Source organism: Macaca thibetana, chromosome 20, assembly GCF_024542745.1.
Source record: "Macaca thibetana thibetana isolate TM-01 chromosome 20, ASM2454274v1, whole genome shotgun sequence".
Classification (NCBI taxonomy): Eukaryota; Metazoa; Chordata; class Mammalia; order Primates; family Cercopithecidae; genus Macaca; species Macaca thibetana.
In genome coordinates, this window is record NC_065597.1 from 20914459 (window position 1) to 20931445 (window position 16987).

The following is a 16987-nucleotide window of genomic DNA, read 5'->3' on the forward strand; positions in this document are numbered from 1 at the left end:
CACCACACCATCTGTGCCACGAACCCTTGCCACGTAAGACCATCAAAATTGGAAGCCAAGAAACCTAAGGTCAAATGCGTGGCTCTTCTTGGTCCCCCAGCCCTCTCCAAATGTGCTTTTGTAAATAATTTTTTATATGAACCTCATCATTGTTTTCACCCTATCTTTTCCACGCTTATTCTCCTAATGACATGAGCTTCCCAATTAAAAAAAAAAAAAAAAAAATTTCACTTTAGTCAGTCTCTTTAATTCTTTTTGGAAAGAGGATATAAATGAGCTCAATGATAACATAAATACTATCAATGTTTCTAAATGCCCATCACATTCCTCTTTGCATCCTGTGTTGAAATGACATTGAACATCTTATCTCCTAGAATCCCCCAGAAACTGGACATTTGGATTTCTAACCTATAACCAGCACCAAAGGAAAAGCAATTAAATCACAACAAAGCAGTTGGATCCCCATTTCTCTAGGTTTCTAGTGGATTATTTACTTATTTTGATACTTCAAGGGAGGAGATGAGAGACTGGAAAAGAGATGGCCACACTGAATAGTTTGTAGGTATTTCACCCAGAATTTTAGTCCAGGGCATCTCAGCTTTAGTGCTATGGATATTTGGGGCTGGGTAATTCTTTGTTGTGGATTATTCTTTGCTGTGAATATTCTTTGTCCTAAGCATTGTGGGATGTTTAGTTGCATCCCTGGCTTCTACCCACTAGATACCAGTAGCACCGCCTCCCACTTCCGTCATCACAAACAAAAATCCCCAAATACTATCAAACGCCCTCTGGGGGACAAAACTACCCCCAATTCAGAACCACTGATTCAGTCCCAACAATTTGACCTCATCATTTCTTCATGCTGTCCCTTCTTCCTAAATCACCCCTCCTCCCTCTTCTTTATCCAATGGATTCCTACCCACCTCCCCAGATTTAGCCTTGTCATAACCACTCCCCCAGGAAAGCTGCTCCTGCAGTCAGAGAGGCCACCTCAGTCATGTCCCCCACCACACTGTGTAAACTTCTCTGCCATCCTACTTCCTTTAACAACCACATCATCGCCACCACCCTTCACTGAGCTGAGTGCTTTACACTTAATAACAGAACATTGTAGAGCCACAGTTCAACTCCGGAGCTGATGATCCTGACCATGTACTTAATGTTTCAACTACATGTGGCCTTGTAGTTAGTTTTGGTCTCTCTCTCCCACTTAGACCTGAGTGTCTCATAAGCATCACTATCTATTGCTTCCCATGTACTTGCAACAGTGCCTAGCAAAATAGATGCTTTAAAAAAAATACACCACTGTCCAAGGCGGGTAGATCACGAGGTCAGGAGTTCAAGACCAGCCTGGCCAAGATGGTGAAACCCCGTCTCTGCCAAAAACACAAAAATTAGCTGGGCATGATGGTGGGCGCCTGTAATCCCAGCTACTCGGGAGGCTGAGGCAGAGAATTGCTTGAACCTGGGAGGCAGAGGTTGCAGAGAGCTGAGATCATGCCACTGCACTCCAGCCTGGGTGACAGAGCGAGACTCCATCTCAAAAAATAAAAATAAAAAATAAAATTCACCACCAAGAGCAACCCTTTGGCCAGCGGAGTCTGCTAAGCTGCAGCCCCATGCTCCCCCTGTAGTTGCTGATGACATCAGCAATGCTGCAAATGTAGGCTTAATCCTGGTATTGAGTTCCTATAACCTGATACCACCTCTCTTTGCAGTGGTGGCAGGTGGAGAAGGTGAACCCCATCAAGCTGTACGAGGAGAACAAAGTCATCGCAGGGTTTTCCCTTTTAAATCTGCTCTTCAAACAAGGCCGGGCGGGCCTCATTCGGGGAGTGGTGGAAAAACTCATAGGGCTCTACAACCAGAAGAAGATCAAGCCTGTGGTGGACTCCTTGTGGGCTCTGGAGGAGGTAAGAATGGCGCTTTTCCTCTGAAGATAAACTCTTTAACTCAGGAAGGTTTGGGCAGCCAAATACAATCTTCTACTAAATGATTTTTTTTCCCAGATGAGTTTGTTTTAAATGAGGGTCCTAAAAGTCACCTGTACCATAGAATAGTACTTTGGATATAGGAAATACTTTAAGTTCTTTGGTGATTTGCAAACCACGTGCCTCATCACACAATTTGTGATATGAACCTTTCCCAGGTAAGGCCACCAAATTTTTATGGATGTCTATAATTTGGTGTGGTTACAAGAGCGTGTGTACATTGTTGAGGCGTCATATATTATTGTCACCTTGTGAGTACATAAGAGATCAATGTCAGAGCAGATAGTGGCTCTGAGTTGAAAAGATTTGTGTGCTCAGCTGGATGCCTTGAGCCCCGTTGAGATATTAGCTATCACCGTGGACTTTGGCATTACTACTGAATTGTTGGGTCTAATGTTGAATTGAGTCTTTTTGTTAGTTGATCTTCCAAAAGTTATAGTATTTGAAAGCATTCCTTGATCACAAGGACATTCAGAACCCCTAATAGAGCCTTGAAGGATACTGAAACATGAACTGCTTGTATTGGTTCATATGACCCTTGCTAGGAGGAGGCAGGGTCTAGAAAATCCTTCAAGTAAGGGGAAGGTTTGGGCAGTTGGTAAATCAGTTAATGGCAGCTAGTAGAAGAAATGAAGAGATGTGGCCTGGATTTTAAGAGGCATTTCACTAAGAAACCTAAGTCAGGATTTTGTAACCTTGGCTTCAGGGAGCCATGAAGCCCCTGAAAAATATTTTAAAATATGTGGGAATGTTTTTTTTTATTGTTTTGCATTTTGTCTGAGGGAAGGGCCTTATGGTACAATTACTTTGTTGTACTTTTGCAAGTCACAAATATCTTTTAAAAAAATAACAAGTATGAAAGTTCTAGTGGGTGTGCTTCTGGCAAGAAGGCTGTGTCTGTTTGCCTAAATGATTACATTGGTCCAAATCCAGTGGCTTCTCTAAGCACAGAAATACCACTAGAAAGGCTCTTTGGGGGTCACTGTATATTCAACTACAACTGGTCCTAGATCAATGGACCAGGCATGTGCCTATATCTCTCTTTAATACTGCAGTGTCATGGATGGACTTAAAACCTTTAGCCACCAAAAACCTTGTTTTTTAAGATAAAATAAATGCGCATTACAGAAATTCCTCAATTAACCAGAAACTTAAGGAGAAAATAAACTGCAAGTCCACATTCCAGAGAAGGATAACATTGTTAACATTTTGGTTTGCTTCCTTCCAGTCTTTTTTCTATTGCAGATGCTCGCTGTGATTCAATTTAGTGCTAAATCAAATCAGATAATTGTGCATGCCTTCTGCTGTGTAATTGCCAATACAGCTAGCCTATTGCTATAATTTTCTTTAAATGTTTTTAATTCAGTGAGTCAGACACCCATATGGTATTCACTATCGTATCTCAATGGAATAGGGAAAGGGCTGGGCTACCTGGTTACTGGGTTCTCAGTGGTTAGGAAGGAGAGAAAACTGGGAATCATCAAGAAAAAAGGTAAGAGATTAACTTGACCATGGGCCAGAGAAGGTGACTTATACTTGAACTCAGTGTCCAAAAGGACCCAACAAATCTGGCAGCATTTAAGTGAGAATTAAAATCCAAGAGGAGTCCACTTGGCCCAGTGGGTTCTTGTTCTAGTATTTGAAATCACCCCTTGCTTACGATGGTAATTGAATCACCAAATATTTATTGAACAACTACTGTGTGCCTAGTACTGAGCAAATGCTGGAGATACAATGATGAACAGATGGCCAAGATCCCAAGACTTCGTGGAGTTTGCATTCAGAGGAGTAGGAGGAGATAGGAAATACTGAAATACAATAAGCAAGGTAGTTGCCTGTCATAATAAGTTCTTAGAAGGAGATAAATTAGGATATATGTTGGTGACAGGAAAGGGGAGACTTAGTCTCTACAGAGCAATGTTGCTTAACTTATTTTTCATTGTTGCTCCTCTAAAGAGACTTTTTAGATATTATTTTGCCTAATCAATAAACTCATGAAGTTTTACTACCATATGTGTGTGTATGTGCAAGTATGTGTGTGTTTATGTCCTGTATGTATGTCTGTATTTTGTATATTAACAGAGTAATTTTTTTATCTTCCAAGAGCCAGTGTTCACCCCACTAGGGTGATACCATGCTTATTGAGAATGCATGCTGTAGAGAAACTATAAAGAGGGAAGGTTTATCTGAGTAGGTATCATGTGAGCTGGAACATGAAGGAAGCAAGAAACTAAAGGGAGAGAATTCAACACAAGGAGACCCCCGAAAACAAAGGAGCGAGGAACAAAAGATTTTGGTAAATCCCAAAGGCGGATTATTGTGAGCCAAGGAGGGAATGGTACAAGGAGACTCTTGAGTAGGTTAGCAAGGGCTGGATGGAAATTTGGGTTTTACTCTAAGCAGCATGGGGGCTGCTATAAGTTCAGAGTCAGGAGATGCCACCTCCTGGTCCCAAGGGTGTTATACATCAGGACAGAAGTTGAAATTGCCAGGCAGGATCCTGGGCAACTAGGCAACTACAGAAGTCTGATATTCAAGGAAGATGTCAATCCAGCTAAGGAATAGGAAAAGCATGCTCACTACAGACCAGGAAGCCTCCCAATGGGAAAGCTCAGCTAGCATTAAGGAGGGTCTGACCAGGCACAGATGGTGCACATGAGGCAGCAAGACTGATCTCCAACCCTCAGTGCTGGGGGAAATGGAGCTCCATACATGCTGGGATTGTCAGCACTGGCTCAAAGACTGAGCACACTAAGGATGCAGAGCAAAGGTACTCAGGACCAGCAGTAACGAGAGATGAGAAAGCCAAGGCTGGCAGCTTGCTTGACTGAGTCATGGATCATATGCAAGCAAGTCTGGGACTTTACCTTGAACATACTTCTTCCATCTTTATTCTTAGCTCTGTCATCTAAACTGGGTGGACTCAAGAAATACCTAAACCAGATCATGTCTAACCTAGCTTAAAATCCTCCCACGGCTTCCTGCTATACCTGAAGTGCAGTCTAAATTCGTCGTTGAGGTCTGTAAGGCCCTGCACTGTCTGACTCCTGCCCATCCATTACCCTCACCTCCTCCTTCAACCTCACCTCCTCCACCCAAGCTTCAGCACCATGCATGTTTCTGGTCCTTGAGCCTACCCAGGCCTTCCCTGTCTTGAGCCTTTGAGCATGTTGCTCCTTCTGTTTTGAACACTCCTCTTCCCAATTTTTGACAGTCTGCTTCCTTCAGGTCTCAGCCTCAGTATGACCTGTACAGAGAAGCCTTCCCCAGCCCCACTCTTGAAAGTAGCACCCTGCACAGCCACTGCAACCCAGGTCATTCTCTCTCCCTTTACCCCATTTATACTGTCCATTGTATTTACTGCCAGTTGAAATGATCCTCTTCTTTTATTTGTCAACTTGTTTGGACTCTTGCCTCCCTTCCAGTAGAATTTAAACCCTACATGAGGGAAGACCTAGACTATATTGTTCCAGACCCCAGTGCCTGGCATGGAATAGATGCTCAATACATAACTTACTATGTGAATGAAACAATCCACCAACACAGAGAAAGAGGACTAGTTGGATTTTTTTTTTTTTTTTTTTTTTTTTTTTGTCGAGGCGGAGTCTCGCTCTGTCGCCCAGGCTGGAGTGCTGTGGCTGGATCTCAGCTCACTGCAAGCTCCGCCTCCTGGGTTTACGCCATTCTCCTGCCTCAGCCTCCCAAGTAGCTGGGACTACAGGCGCCTGCAACCTCGCCCAGCTAGTTTTTTGTATTTTTTTAGTAGAGACAGGGTTTCACTGTGTTCGCCAGGATGGTCTCGTAGTTGGATATTTTCTATATTTTAACAATAAATATTTGTTGAATGAGTGAATTAATGAATGAATGGATGGATGAATGAATGAACAAGCTATAATTTTAAAAGATTATGTTAAGACAAGCTTTCTCAAAATAAGAAAATAAATAAATATAAGACAGGGTTTCTCAGCCTGGGCATGACTGAGATTTTGGGCTGAATAATTTTTTTGCTGGGTAGCGAGGGACTGCCCTGTGCACTGTAGAATGGTGAGCAGCAACCTTGGCCTCTACTCCTGTACTGCCAGCGGTGGCAATAGACAATGTGCCCAGACATTGTCAGATGTCTCCTGGACGGGACAAGGGTAGGGGAAAAACCACTGCTACTTGAGAACCACTGCTTTTCAAAGAAGCCGTGATGGCAAAGATAGTCACCAGCAAGACAAAGGAATTCTAGGTTCCTGTAGCAGAGTAATCCTCCACAGAAAGGAGAGAGACAGCTGTAGCCTGTTTGCCAACAACAGCACCCACAGCCAGTCATCAAGAACACCCACCAACTTTCTGCCGGCTTTCTGCAATATTTACAGACATCTGTTTAGAGCTGCAGTCGGACCAAACGTGGCTATTTATCAAGCCCACGCAGCTCTTCTGGGCCTGAGGAGAGTATAACATGCTTATTACTTGCAAACCTCTGAAGGACTATAATGATTTTTCCCCTCCCCTTCGGTAAATGATTGCACAAAATTGCTTCTCAAGCCAGCTCTATAACTTCATCTATGGAATAGAAAGCCCATAGGGATTCAAAGAAAATTTTCTTGGGCTCTCTGAGCCTCAAACTAGAAGATTTAATAATATCAGAGACGATTCAAGTTTCCTCTTAGCCATCTGTCTTTGACTTTATTGTAAATTTAATTCACAAAGCAGAGTGGATCTACTTCAGCCTCGGGTTTGCTTCCAGATAGTAAATGTGCAGCTGTACATTAAGTTGGAAGAAAGTTAATCTCACCAAACAGTTTAGAGATGGAAAAGAAATCAAAACTACTTGTGTTTTTCAACCAAGCAGCAGTAACAGTGTTGAGCGCCTACTGTGTGCTGTGTTCTAATCTGCTTTTAGGATGTCAGGTCTACAGCAGTCATAGACAACATGTTAATACTTGTATTTGTCAACCAAGCAGCAGTAACAGTGTTGAGTGCCTACTGTGTGCTGTGTGCTAATCCTCTTTTACAATGTCAGGTCTACAGCAGTGATAGACAACATGTTAATACTTGTATTTGTCAACCAAGCAGCAGTAACATTGCTGAGCACCTACTATGTGCTATATGACAATCCTATTTTAGAATGTAAAATCTACAGAAGTCATAGACAACGTGTTTCCTGCCCTTGAGTTTATAATTTAATGTCTGAGACAAAAATAAAATCTATAAAACAATTCATAACGTAGTATGCAATCACAGAGTATTAATTTCAACTGCAACTGGATTTGAAAACAAGAGAGAACAATGTTAAGAGTGAATGTTAGCCAGGCTCAGTGGCTTACACCTGTAATCCCAGCACTTTGGGAGGCTGAGGCAAGCGGTTCACTTGAGATCAGGAGTTTGAGACCAGCCTGGCCAACAGGGCGAAACCCCATCTCTAATAAAAATACAAAAAATTAGCTGGGCATGGGCAACGCCTGTTGTCCCAGCTACTTGACAAGCTGAGGCAGTAGAATCACTTGAACCTGGGAGGTGGAGGTTGCAGTGTGTCAAGATTGTGCCACTGCACTCCAGCCTTGGCAATAGAGCAAGACTCCGTTCCAAAAAAAAAAAAAACGAGAGAGAGAGAATGTTGAGAGATGGATTTTACAGATGAGGTGGGGCTTCCTTGGGATGGGAAGGATAGGAATCATTTGGATGATACTGGAGTTACCAAAAATAGATATTACAAGCAGGAGGGACTATGTGAACAACATCACAGAAGTGGGAATGAGTATGGAGTGGGTGGGGTACAGAGAAAAGCAGAGATTGTTGGCTGCAGAGGACAGGAAGCAAGATTGGTTTGGTCAATGGAGTCAAATCATGGACCCCTTTGCTGCCAGGCAGAGGAGTATGAGCCGACATCCCGAGTGGGGGGATTGTTGTTGGAGAATATGGGGCCTAAGAGGCATGACACCATTTCATCTTCCCCGTTCCCTGAGGCCCACCCTGGCCCCAAGTATGATCGCTGTAAAGATTCGCACTTAGATACAGCTGTGGTCTCGGATTAAAATTGCCTTCCCCCATCTGCCACTTCATAGTACACAGAGGGCTGCACAGAGATCTCAACAATTTTTTAAATGTTCTATTGAAGACAGGATCTGGGCCAGGCATGGTGGCTCACACCTGTAATCCCAGCACTTTGGGAGGCCAAGGTGGGCAGATTGCTTGAGCCCAGGAGTTCGAGATCAGCCTGAGCAGCATGGTGAGACCCCATCTCTACTAAAAATACAAAATATTATCCAGGCGTGGTGGCACATACCTATGGTCCCAGCTACTCAGGAGGCTGAAGTGGGAGGATGACTTGAGTCTGCGGGGGTGGAGGTTGCAGTGAGCTGAGATCGCACCACTGCACTCCAACCTGGGTGACAGAGGAAGATCCTGTCTTTAAAAAAAAAAAAAAGACATTGTCTTTACTATTTTACATCATGTATATAAAAGTCTATGGCTACACTCTCCAGTATGGTACCACTGGTCACATATGGTTATTTAAATTTAAGCTAATTTAAATTAGGTCAAATTAAAAATTCAGTTCCTCAGCCTGGCACAGTGGCTCACACCTGCAATCCCAGCACTTTGGGCACTTTGGGAGGCTGACGCAGGTGGATCACGAGGTCAGGAGATCGAGACCATCCTGGCTAACATGGTGAAACCCTGTCTCTACTAAAAATACAAAAAATTAGCCGGGTATGGTGGCACATCCCAGCTACTCAGGAGGCTGAGGCAGGAGAACTACTTGAACCTGGGAGGCAGAGGTGTAGTGAGCAGAGATCACACCACTGCACTCCAGCCTGGGTGACAGAGTGAGAGTCCATCTCAAAAAAAAAAAAAAAAAGATTACTGTGGGACACCAAGGACAGAGAGGGTGGAATGGCCTAAGTCAAAGCTGTGTGGCAATGTGATTGTCAGTTCTGAAGAAACTTCAACTCCAGCACCAGATTGAGAAGGGGACAGAAAGGATGAATGAGGCCAAGCATCCAAAACAGATACCCCACCCCAAACTAGGAGGCAAAGACTCAAGGAGAAACTGTGGAAAGTCCAACTTAACTGTGGTAGATTTCAACTAGCTGGCATGGACCCTCTTTAAAAATTTAGAAGCTCCTTCTGAGGCACTGAGCACAGTGTGGGGTGAGTGTTTAAAAGCATCTCCTGGCTTTGCAGACACTGCTGCTGCACCATGGTCAATCCCACTATGTTGGGCTTGACAGTGCGGTTGATGGTGAGCCCTTGGGCCGTGTCTTCTTCGAGCTGTTTGCAGACAAGTTTCCAAAGCCAGCAAAAAACTTTCGTACTCTGAGCACTGGAGAGAAAGGATTTGGTTATAAGGGTTCCTGTTTTCACAGAATTATTCCAGGGTTTATGTGTTAGGGTGGTGACTTCACACGCCATAATGGCACTGGTGGCAAGCTCATCTATGGAGAGAAATTAGATGACGACAACTTCAACCTAAAGAATATAGGTCCTGGCATCTTTTGCAAATGCCGGACCCAACACAAATGGCTTCCAGTTTTTCATGTGCACTGCCAAGACTGAGTGATTGGATGGCAAGCATGTGGTCTTTGGCAAGGTGAAAGAAGGCATGACGATTGTGGAGGCCATGGAGTGATTTGGGTCCAGGAATGGCAAGACCGGCAAGAAGGTCACCATTGCTGATTGGGGACAAGTCTAGTAAGTTTGACTTGTTTTTTATCTTAACCACCAAACCATTCCTTCTGTAGCTCAGGAGAGCACCCTCCACCCCATTTGCTCGGAGTATCCTATTATCTTTGTACTTTCGCTGCAGTTCCCTTTGGGTTCCATGTTTTCCTTGTTCCCTTCCGTGCCTGGCTGGATTGCAGAGTGAAGTTTATGATTATGAAATAAAAGCTCAATAACAACAACAACAAAAGCCTCTCCCAAAAGCAGGCTGTGTGTGTTGTGTCATGTACACAGTGGTTTGGAGGGTGAACTGGTAGCAACCAGTCTGGCCGGGAGGCCGTGGCAATTTGGGGGGCATGAATATAGGTAAATCACCAACCCAAGTAGGGGTGTGGGATGGGAGAGAATAAACCCATCTCAGCCATTGACAGAAAGGAAATCAGAAATAAAGGACAAAGGGGAAGCAAGAGTCAGAAATGACCAAGGGTCTTTTAACCTGGGAGGTCAGGAACAGGGAAGCCAGCAATGGCATTTTAGTTAGCGGGGATAGACACTGGTATGGAAAAGTTGATGAGCTTAGATGTGAGTTTGGTTTAAAGTCGTATTAGGACATGCAGGTGGAGCTGTCCACAGACAAGTCAAACCCTCAACCACATTCAGACTGGATAATTACTACTATGATTGCTACTACTATTACTACCACTGCTACTACAGTACCAACATTTCTAGAGGATGGGCTAAGTACTAGGCATTTTTCTAAGTGCTTTATGTATTAACTGATCTAAACTTCCCAACATCACAATAGTACCCCAGGTATTATTATCCCTATCTTACAAATCACAAAAATGAGGCTCTAGAGAGATGATACTTGCCCATCATCCCTGCTTACCATTGAATTTGATGGAAATTTGAACCCCAGGAAATTCTGATGCATAGAAGTTTTTGGAAAGGATAATGAATAAACTTATTGAACAAAAGAATGAGCAAAATAATTCTATTAGGAAATGCTTAGCATAGCATGTTTATATGTGCCAAGTACCTTGCATTTATTAATTCATTAAATCCTCATGATTACCCCCAGTGGTGAGAACTGTTACTCGCATTTTGATACAAATGAGGGAATGAAGGCATACAGAGAGGAATAAGTTGCCCAAGGTCACACGGCCAATGCATGGCAAAAGCATTGAGACCTAGGCAGTTTGGCTCTCAAGTCCATGGTATGGACATTAGCGTCTCCACTATGGTGGGAAAGACCAGAACCCTAGCACCCCACTTTATTGCTGCTTGTCTGTGAATCTTTCATCCTTGGGCACAGGATGAGGCATCCACAGACAGGCAGCAGTAAAGGAACCACCATGGCCATCTGACAGGTCATTATTGTCAGCTGTTGCTGACAAGCCAGTAAGTACATACAGAAACAGCCTTTGGGTATGGCCCAGGCTCATTGTTGACCTTTCAGAAAGCAGTGTCAGTAGAATGATGGGGGCGGAAGTCTGAATGCAAAGGTTCGTGAAGGGAAGGTGCAGGGAGGACAGGCCAACAGCTGGCACAAGCCTCCCACCACCTGGCACTGAACAGGACAAATACCCGGAACCCAGCCAGGAGGAACAGAGGTCACTGGAGGGCTATTTAGAAAGCCGACTCGTGGTTGCCTAGGTCTGGGGGACTTGGAGAGAATGGAGAGGAACTGCTGACGGGCATGGCATTTCTTTTTGGAGAGATAAAATTGTTCTAAAATTAATGTAGTGATAATTTCACAACTCTGAATATGCTTTAAAAAAACATTGAATCATACACTTTAAGTGGGTGAATTGTATGGCACATGAATTATATATAAAGCCAATATAGAGATATCATATATATACTAAGATAGGCTACTATACACATATATTGCACATGCGAATGGGAGAGATTGAAGGGCTATTTAATGCTGGGATCAGGGGAACTTGGGAGATGGGGAAGAGGCACAGCCTTAGAATCTCTGGATCCCTGTCCTCAATCCTTATTAATATCCTAGCTGCATGGCTTCGGAAAACCATCCCACCTGGTCCATTCTCCCAGTTTTCAGATGAGCAAAATGGGGCACCAGAAGCAATTGCTGTGTTTGCTGTAGGTCCCTACCCTTCATTTTTTTCCTTCTTGAATGACTTCTTTCCCTTAAGTGGAATTGTAGATTTTTCATTTCAACGTAATCACCCCAGTCACTTGCCCACACACACACATTTCCGATTTCCACTCACATTCCCCCAGGTGGCCTTAGTCTCATGTGTTTTCTGCAGCTCAGACTTTCCAGCACCATCACGCCCCCAGGCCCTGCCATGCCCTTGCACCCAGCCCTGCTCCGAGCTGCCCAACAGACCAAAGAAATTAAGGCACAGCTCTGCCTCAGCGTATTCATCTGTGACAGGCTGAATGATGGCCCCCTAAAGATGTCCACATCCTAATCCCTAGAATATTTGAACATGTTACTTCATATGGCAAAAGGGACCATGCAGGTGTGATTAAATGAAAGATTCTGAGACAAGGAGATTACCCTAGATCATGCAGATGAACCCAATACAATCACAAGGGCTTATGTAAGAGAGAGGCAGGAGGGTTGGAGTCAGAGGAGCAGATGTGATGGCAGAAGCGGGGGAAGAAGGGTGATGTGATACTGGGAATGGGAAGAGCCTGTAGAAGCCAGAAAAGCCACAAAAATTAAGGAGCCAGCCCTGCTGACACCTTGATGTTAGCCCTAAAGAAACAACGTCAGGCTTCTGATTTACGGAACTGTAAGAGAATAAATTTTTGTAGTTTTACCTAAATTTGAGATAATTTATTGTAGCAACAACCGGACACTAATACATACCACTAATGCCACTCAACAAAGGCTTACAGAGTGCCTGCCTGCTGCACGCCAAGCACCGGGCCAGGCTTTGCAAACACAGTTGCAAGTGAGAAAGCCTGGGCCTATGCTCAGGGGCAGCCGGGATGGTGGAAGTGAACAGTCAGACAATTACATAAGCAGGAAATGAAGCCTGGAGGAAGAGAGCTGGGCAGGGGTGAGACCCAGGCCTGTGCCACACCAGACTCAGCCCTGGTGTCGACTCTTCTGCAAAACTATTCTTCCCTCTTGCCATTATCCTAACCTTGAATTAGGACGTACTGCTTGGGCAAAGGCCTGGAAGTTGGAGAGAGAGATGGAGGTTGGCACATTCAACAGAAAAAAGATTCATCCCAAGTCTTTGCTATTGTGAATAGTGCCGCAATAAACATACGTGTGCATGTGTCTTTATAGCAGCATAATTTATAATCCTTTGGGTATATACCCAGTAATGGGATGGCTGGGTCATATGGTACATCTAGTTCTAGATCCTTGAGGAATCGCCATACTGTTTTCCATAATGGTTGAACTAGTTTACAATCCCACCAACAGTGTAAAAGTGTTCCTATTTCTCCACATCCTCTCCAGCACCTGTTGTTTCCTGACTTTTTAATGATCGCCATTCTAACTGGTGTGAGATGGTATCTCATTGTGGTTTTGATTTGCATTTCTCTGATGGCCAGTGATGATGAGCATTTTTTCATGTGTCTGTTGGCTGTATGAATGTCTTCTTTTGAGAAATGTCTGTTCATATCCTTTGCCCACTTTTTGATGGGGTTGTTTGTTTTTTTCTTGTAAATTGGTTTGAGTTCTTTGTAGGTTCTGGATATTAGCCCTTTGTCAGATGAGTAGATTGCAAAAATTTTCTCCCATTCTGTAGGTTGCCTGTTCACTCTGATGGTAGTGTCTTTTGCTGTGCAGAAGCTGTTTAGTTTAATGAGATCCCATTTGTCAAAGATAGCAAAGACTTGGAATCAACCCAAATGTCCATCAGTGACAGACTGGATTAAGAAAATGTGGCACATATACACCATGGAATACTATGCAGCCATAAAAAAGGATGAGTTTGAGTCCTTTGTAGGGACTTGGATGCAGCTGGAATCCATCATTCTTAGCAAACTATCACAAGAACAGAAAACCAAACACCGCATGTTCTCACTCATAGGTGGGAACTGAACAAGGAGATCACTTGGACTCAGGAAGGGGAACATCACACACCAGGGCCTATCATGGGGAGGGGGGAGGGGGGGGGGGGGGGGAGGGATTGCATTGGGAGTTATACCTGATGTAAATGACGAGTTGATGGGTGCAGCACACCAACAAGGCACAAGTATACATATGTAACAAACCTGCACGTTATGCACATGTACCCTACAACTTAAAGTATAATAATAATAAATAAATAAATAAATAAAAAGGTTCATCAGGCTGAACACAGAGTGATGGGGAGGCTGACCTTGAATGGAGGGGAGAGGCAACAGGATAGGAGGCACTCCCCCCAACCGCCAGAATATACCCATCACTCTGGTCTTACTGGACCACTGTGGTTTTCAGAAACCTGAGTCTCTGCACCTCCCTGCCTTTGTTCCAGTTGTTAACTTGGCCTGCATGCCCTTCCCTCTTTCTTGTCCTCCTGCAAAATTCCTTTTAATACTCAGCCCTGGTGTCGACTCTTCTGCAAAACTATTCCTCCCTCTTGCCATTATCCCAACCCTGAGTTAGGAGGTACTGCTTTTAGATCCCATGGGCTTGCCTCCCTCATTGACATGTGCCTGGGTAATTTCCTATGAAAAATGGAGAGAATAATGCTACCTTCCTTCGGTTTCTATTTGGAGGAATTAAATGACCTAATGTACAAAAGATACTTAGCTTAATGACTGACAGAGAGTAAGTGCTCAGCGTTAGCTGTTATCATTACAGGGCATTGCAAATGCATTTCCCCCAGAGAGTTGAGATATTTGAGGTCAGGGACTCTTTGGCAAGGTGCCAAGGGAGGAGAACACAGGATACGCCCTGCAAAAGATTTCTGGGGCCTCAGGGCGTGCATTTTCATCAGCCTGGTGCAGCATCTCCCATCAAGGTTCTAAGCAGACAATTTCATCTATACCACGAGACCAGCGTGTTGCAGGATTAGGTTTATTCACAGCTCAGCACTCCTTGTTAGGAGTTTGGGAGCTCAGCTCTGAATACATTCCTGTTACAAAGGACATGCTTGTCCTTGCCTTCACGCCTGTCATTCAGATGAAAATACTTCACAAAACTGGGATTTCCCTGTGAGCCAGGGACAGAGTCAACTCACACTGCCCTTGGCTGTGTTTTAAAAGATACAGACCAGGATTCTGCTGTTTCCAAAGGCTGGAAAGGTTGTTTGTCTTTGAGGTTGATGGAGAAATTACTTTATATGTCTTATTTGCAGAAAGGCAACAGAGGACCAATTTCAAGATTTTTCCAACATATCTGTACTGATATGTTAATCACAGATTCCTTATTTGCTAGACTAAATAGATAACTGTGCTGGAGACCAACATTCATGAATCTTGGGACATACATTCAAATCCGATAATGCATGAATAAAAGGTCACATCCTGGCAGATAAACATGCTGTGGATATTACCATTGCTCCCACCTCTGGAATACACACTCCGGTCTGAGCATCAGTATCCTCTATTAGAAGTGGGGATACTACCATGTTCCTTGTTATTGCCTAGGGTTTTATGATTATTGTGTCATCAATTGAGTCCATATGTGGTGAATTCTTATACACTGTAAACCACTCTGCTGACATGAGGCATATTATAATGTGTAGAAGCAGCTCTGATTGGATGGGGCAAATACTTGGTCCAACAAACTAGTTTTTTTGTTTGTTTGTTTTTGTTTGTTTTTTGAGACAGAGTTTCACTCTTGTCACCCAGGCTGGAGTGCAATGGTGCAATCTCGGCTCACTGCAACCTCTGCCTCCCGGGTTCAAGCAATGATCCTGCCTCAGCCTCCCGAGTACCTGGGGTTACAGGCGATGCCAGCCACCACGCCTGGCTAATTTTTGTATTTTTAGCAGAGACGGGGTTTCACCATGTTGGCCAGGCTGGTCTCGAACTCCTGAACTTAGGTGATCCACCCGCCTCGGCCTCCCAAAGTGCTGGGATTCCAGGCGTGAGCCACTGCACCCAGCCCAAACTGGGTTTCTTAACCCTTCCACTCCTAGCGGTTTGTCCTGTAGCACTTCATTTTTCTCTTCCTCCTTTTCCCTCCCCTATAAAATGGGAACAGCTGACTTTATTTCCCAAAACAGTTATATATGAGTTTACTAGGGCTGTTGTAACAAAGCACCACAAGCCACGTGGCTTACACAACAGAAATGTGTTGTCTCACCATTCTGGAGGCTGGAAGTGTAAAGACCAAAGTGTCTGCAGGGTCTGTTCCTTCTGAGGGTCACAAAGGAATCTGTTTCATGCCTGTCTCCTAGATCTGGCAATCTTTGGTGTTCTTTGGCTTATAGACACATCACCTCTATCTCTGCCTTCGTCTTCACAAGGCATTCCCTCTGGGGGCATCTATCTCCAAAATTCCCCCACTTTATAAAAACACTAGTATTGGATTAGGGCCCACCCTACTTCAGTATAATCTCATCTTAACTAATGACATCTCCAAAATCTCCATTTCTAAATAAGGTTGCAGTGGTGTTGCTGGGAGTTAGGATTTCAACATATGAATACTTGGGAAAGCGGGAAGGGACACAGTTATATCCATAACAAATTGTAGGTCAGATATGATCAGAAACAGAAGATGCCTTGCAAATTATAAAGGGTTAAAGAGATAACATTTTGCAAGAGGGTTAAAAGGGCAAAGTGCAGATTAAGTTCAAGTCACCCCTCCTCCAGTTATAGCTGTGATTTCTTGGAAGGGTGGCTTCACTTCTTTCCTAAGCCTTGCTTTTGCTATCTGTGAAATGAGGATGGTAGCAGGGCCTCCTCTTTGGGGTTGCTGTGAAAACATCATAAGGCTGTGTGTACAGGGCTTAAGGCATGCCCTGGCACCCAGTACAAGCCAGCCTCTGTTACCAGATCACCTAGGGTGCGCTGGGTGGGGCCCTGCCTTTCCATCACCTTTCCGTCAAACCTCCCAGAGCTGGTTTCCTCCCTGATGTGCCACTGCTGTGGTGCAAACAGGCTTACCAGTGCCCTTTCCTCATGCTTGTACTCATTTCCAAAGGCAATTGTGGGAGCTGCTTTATGGAACAGAAGCTCCGAACAGCACAAATGATAAACACATGCTGGTGTTTGCATTCCTCCAACCCTCCAACCATCTAGTCTCTGATGACTAAACTGTTGGCTTGTTTTGAGAGGTTCTGCCAGGAAAGTGCCACGCTCCAGTTAGTCATTTAATAAACTCTAAGTGAGCAGCTGCCTGCAGAGCCATGGACAGATGACAAAGTAGCAATCATGGCTAAAGAGTGATGTCTGCCCAGAGCCAGGCACTGTGCTGAGCA

At 44.2% G+C, this 16987-nt stretch overlaps 1 protein-coding gene across 1 annotated transcript in view; it reads left to right on the top strand.

The window, feature by feature from the left end:
• Positions 1 to 16987, top strand: part of VAT1L (vesicle amine transport 1 like) — a 188589-nt gene that overhangs the window by 91768 nt on the left and 79834 nt on the right. The window contains exon 7 of the mRNA XM_050773214.1: positions 1719 to 1913. Within this exon, the coding sequence (XP_050629171.1) occupies positions 1719 to 1913 (195 nt within the window). The remainder of the gene's footprint in view (positions 1 to 1718; positions 1914 to 16987) is intronic.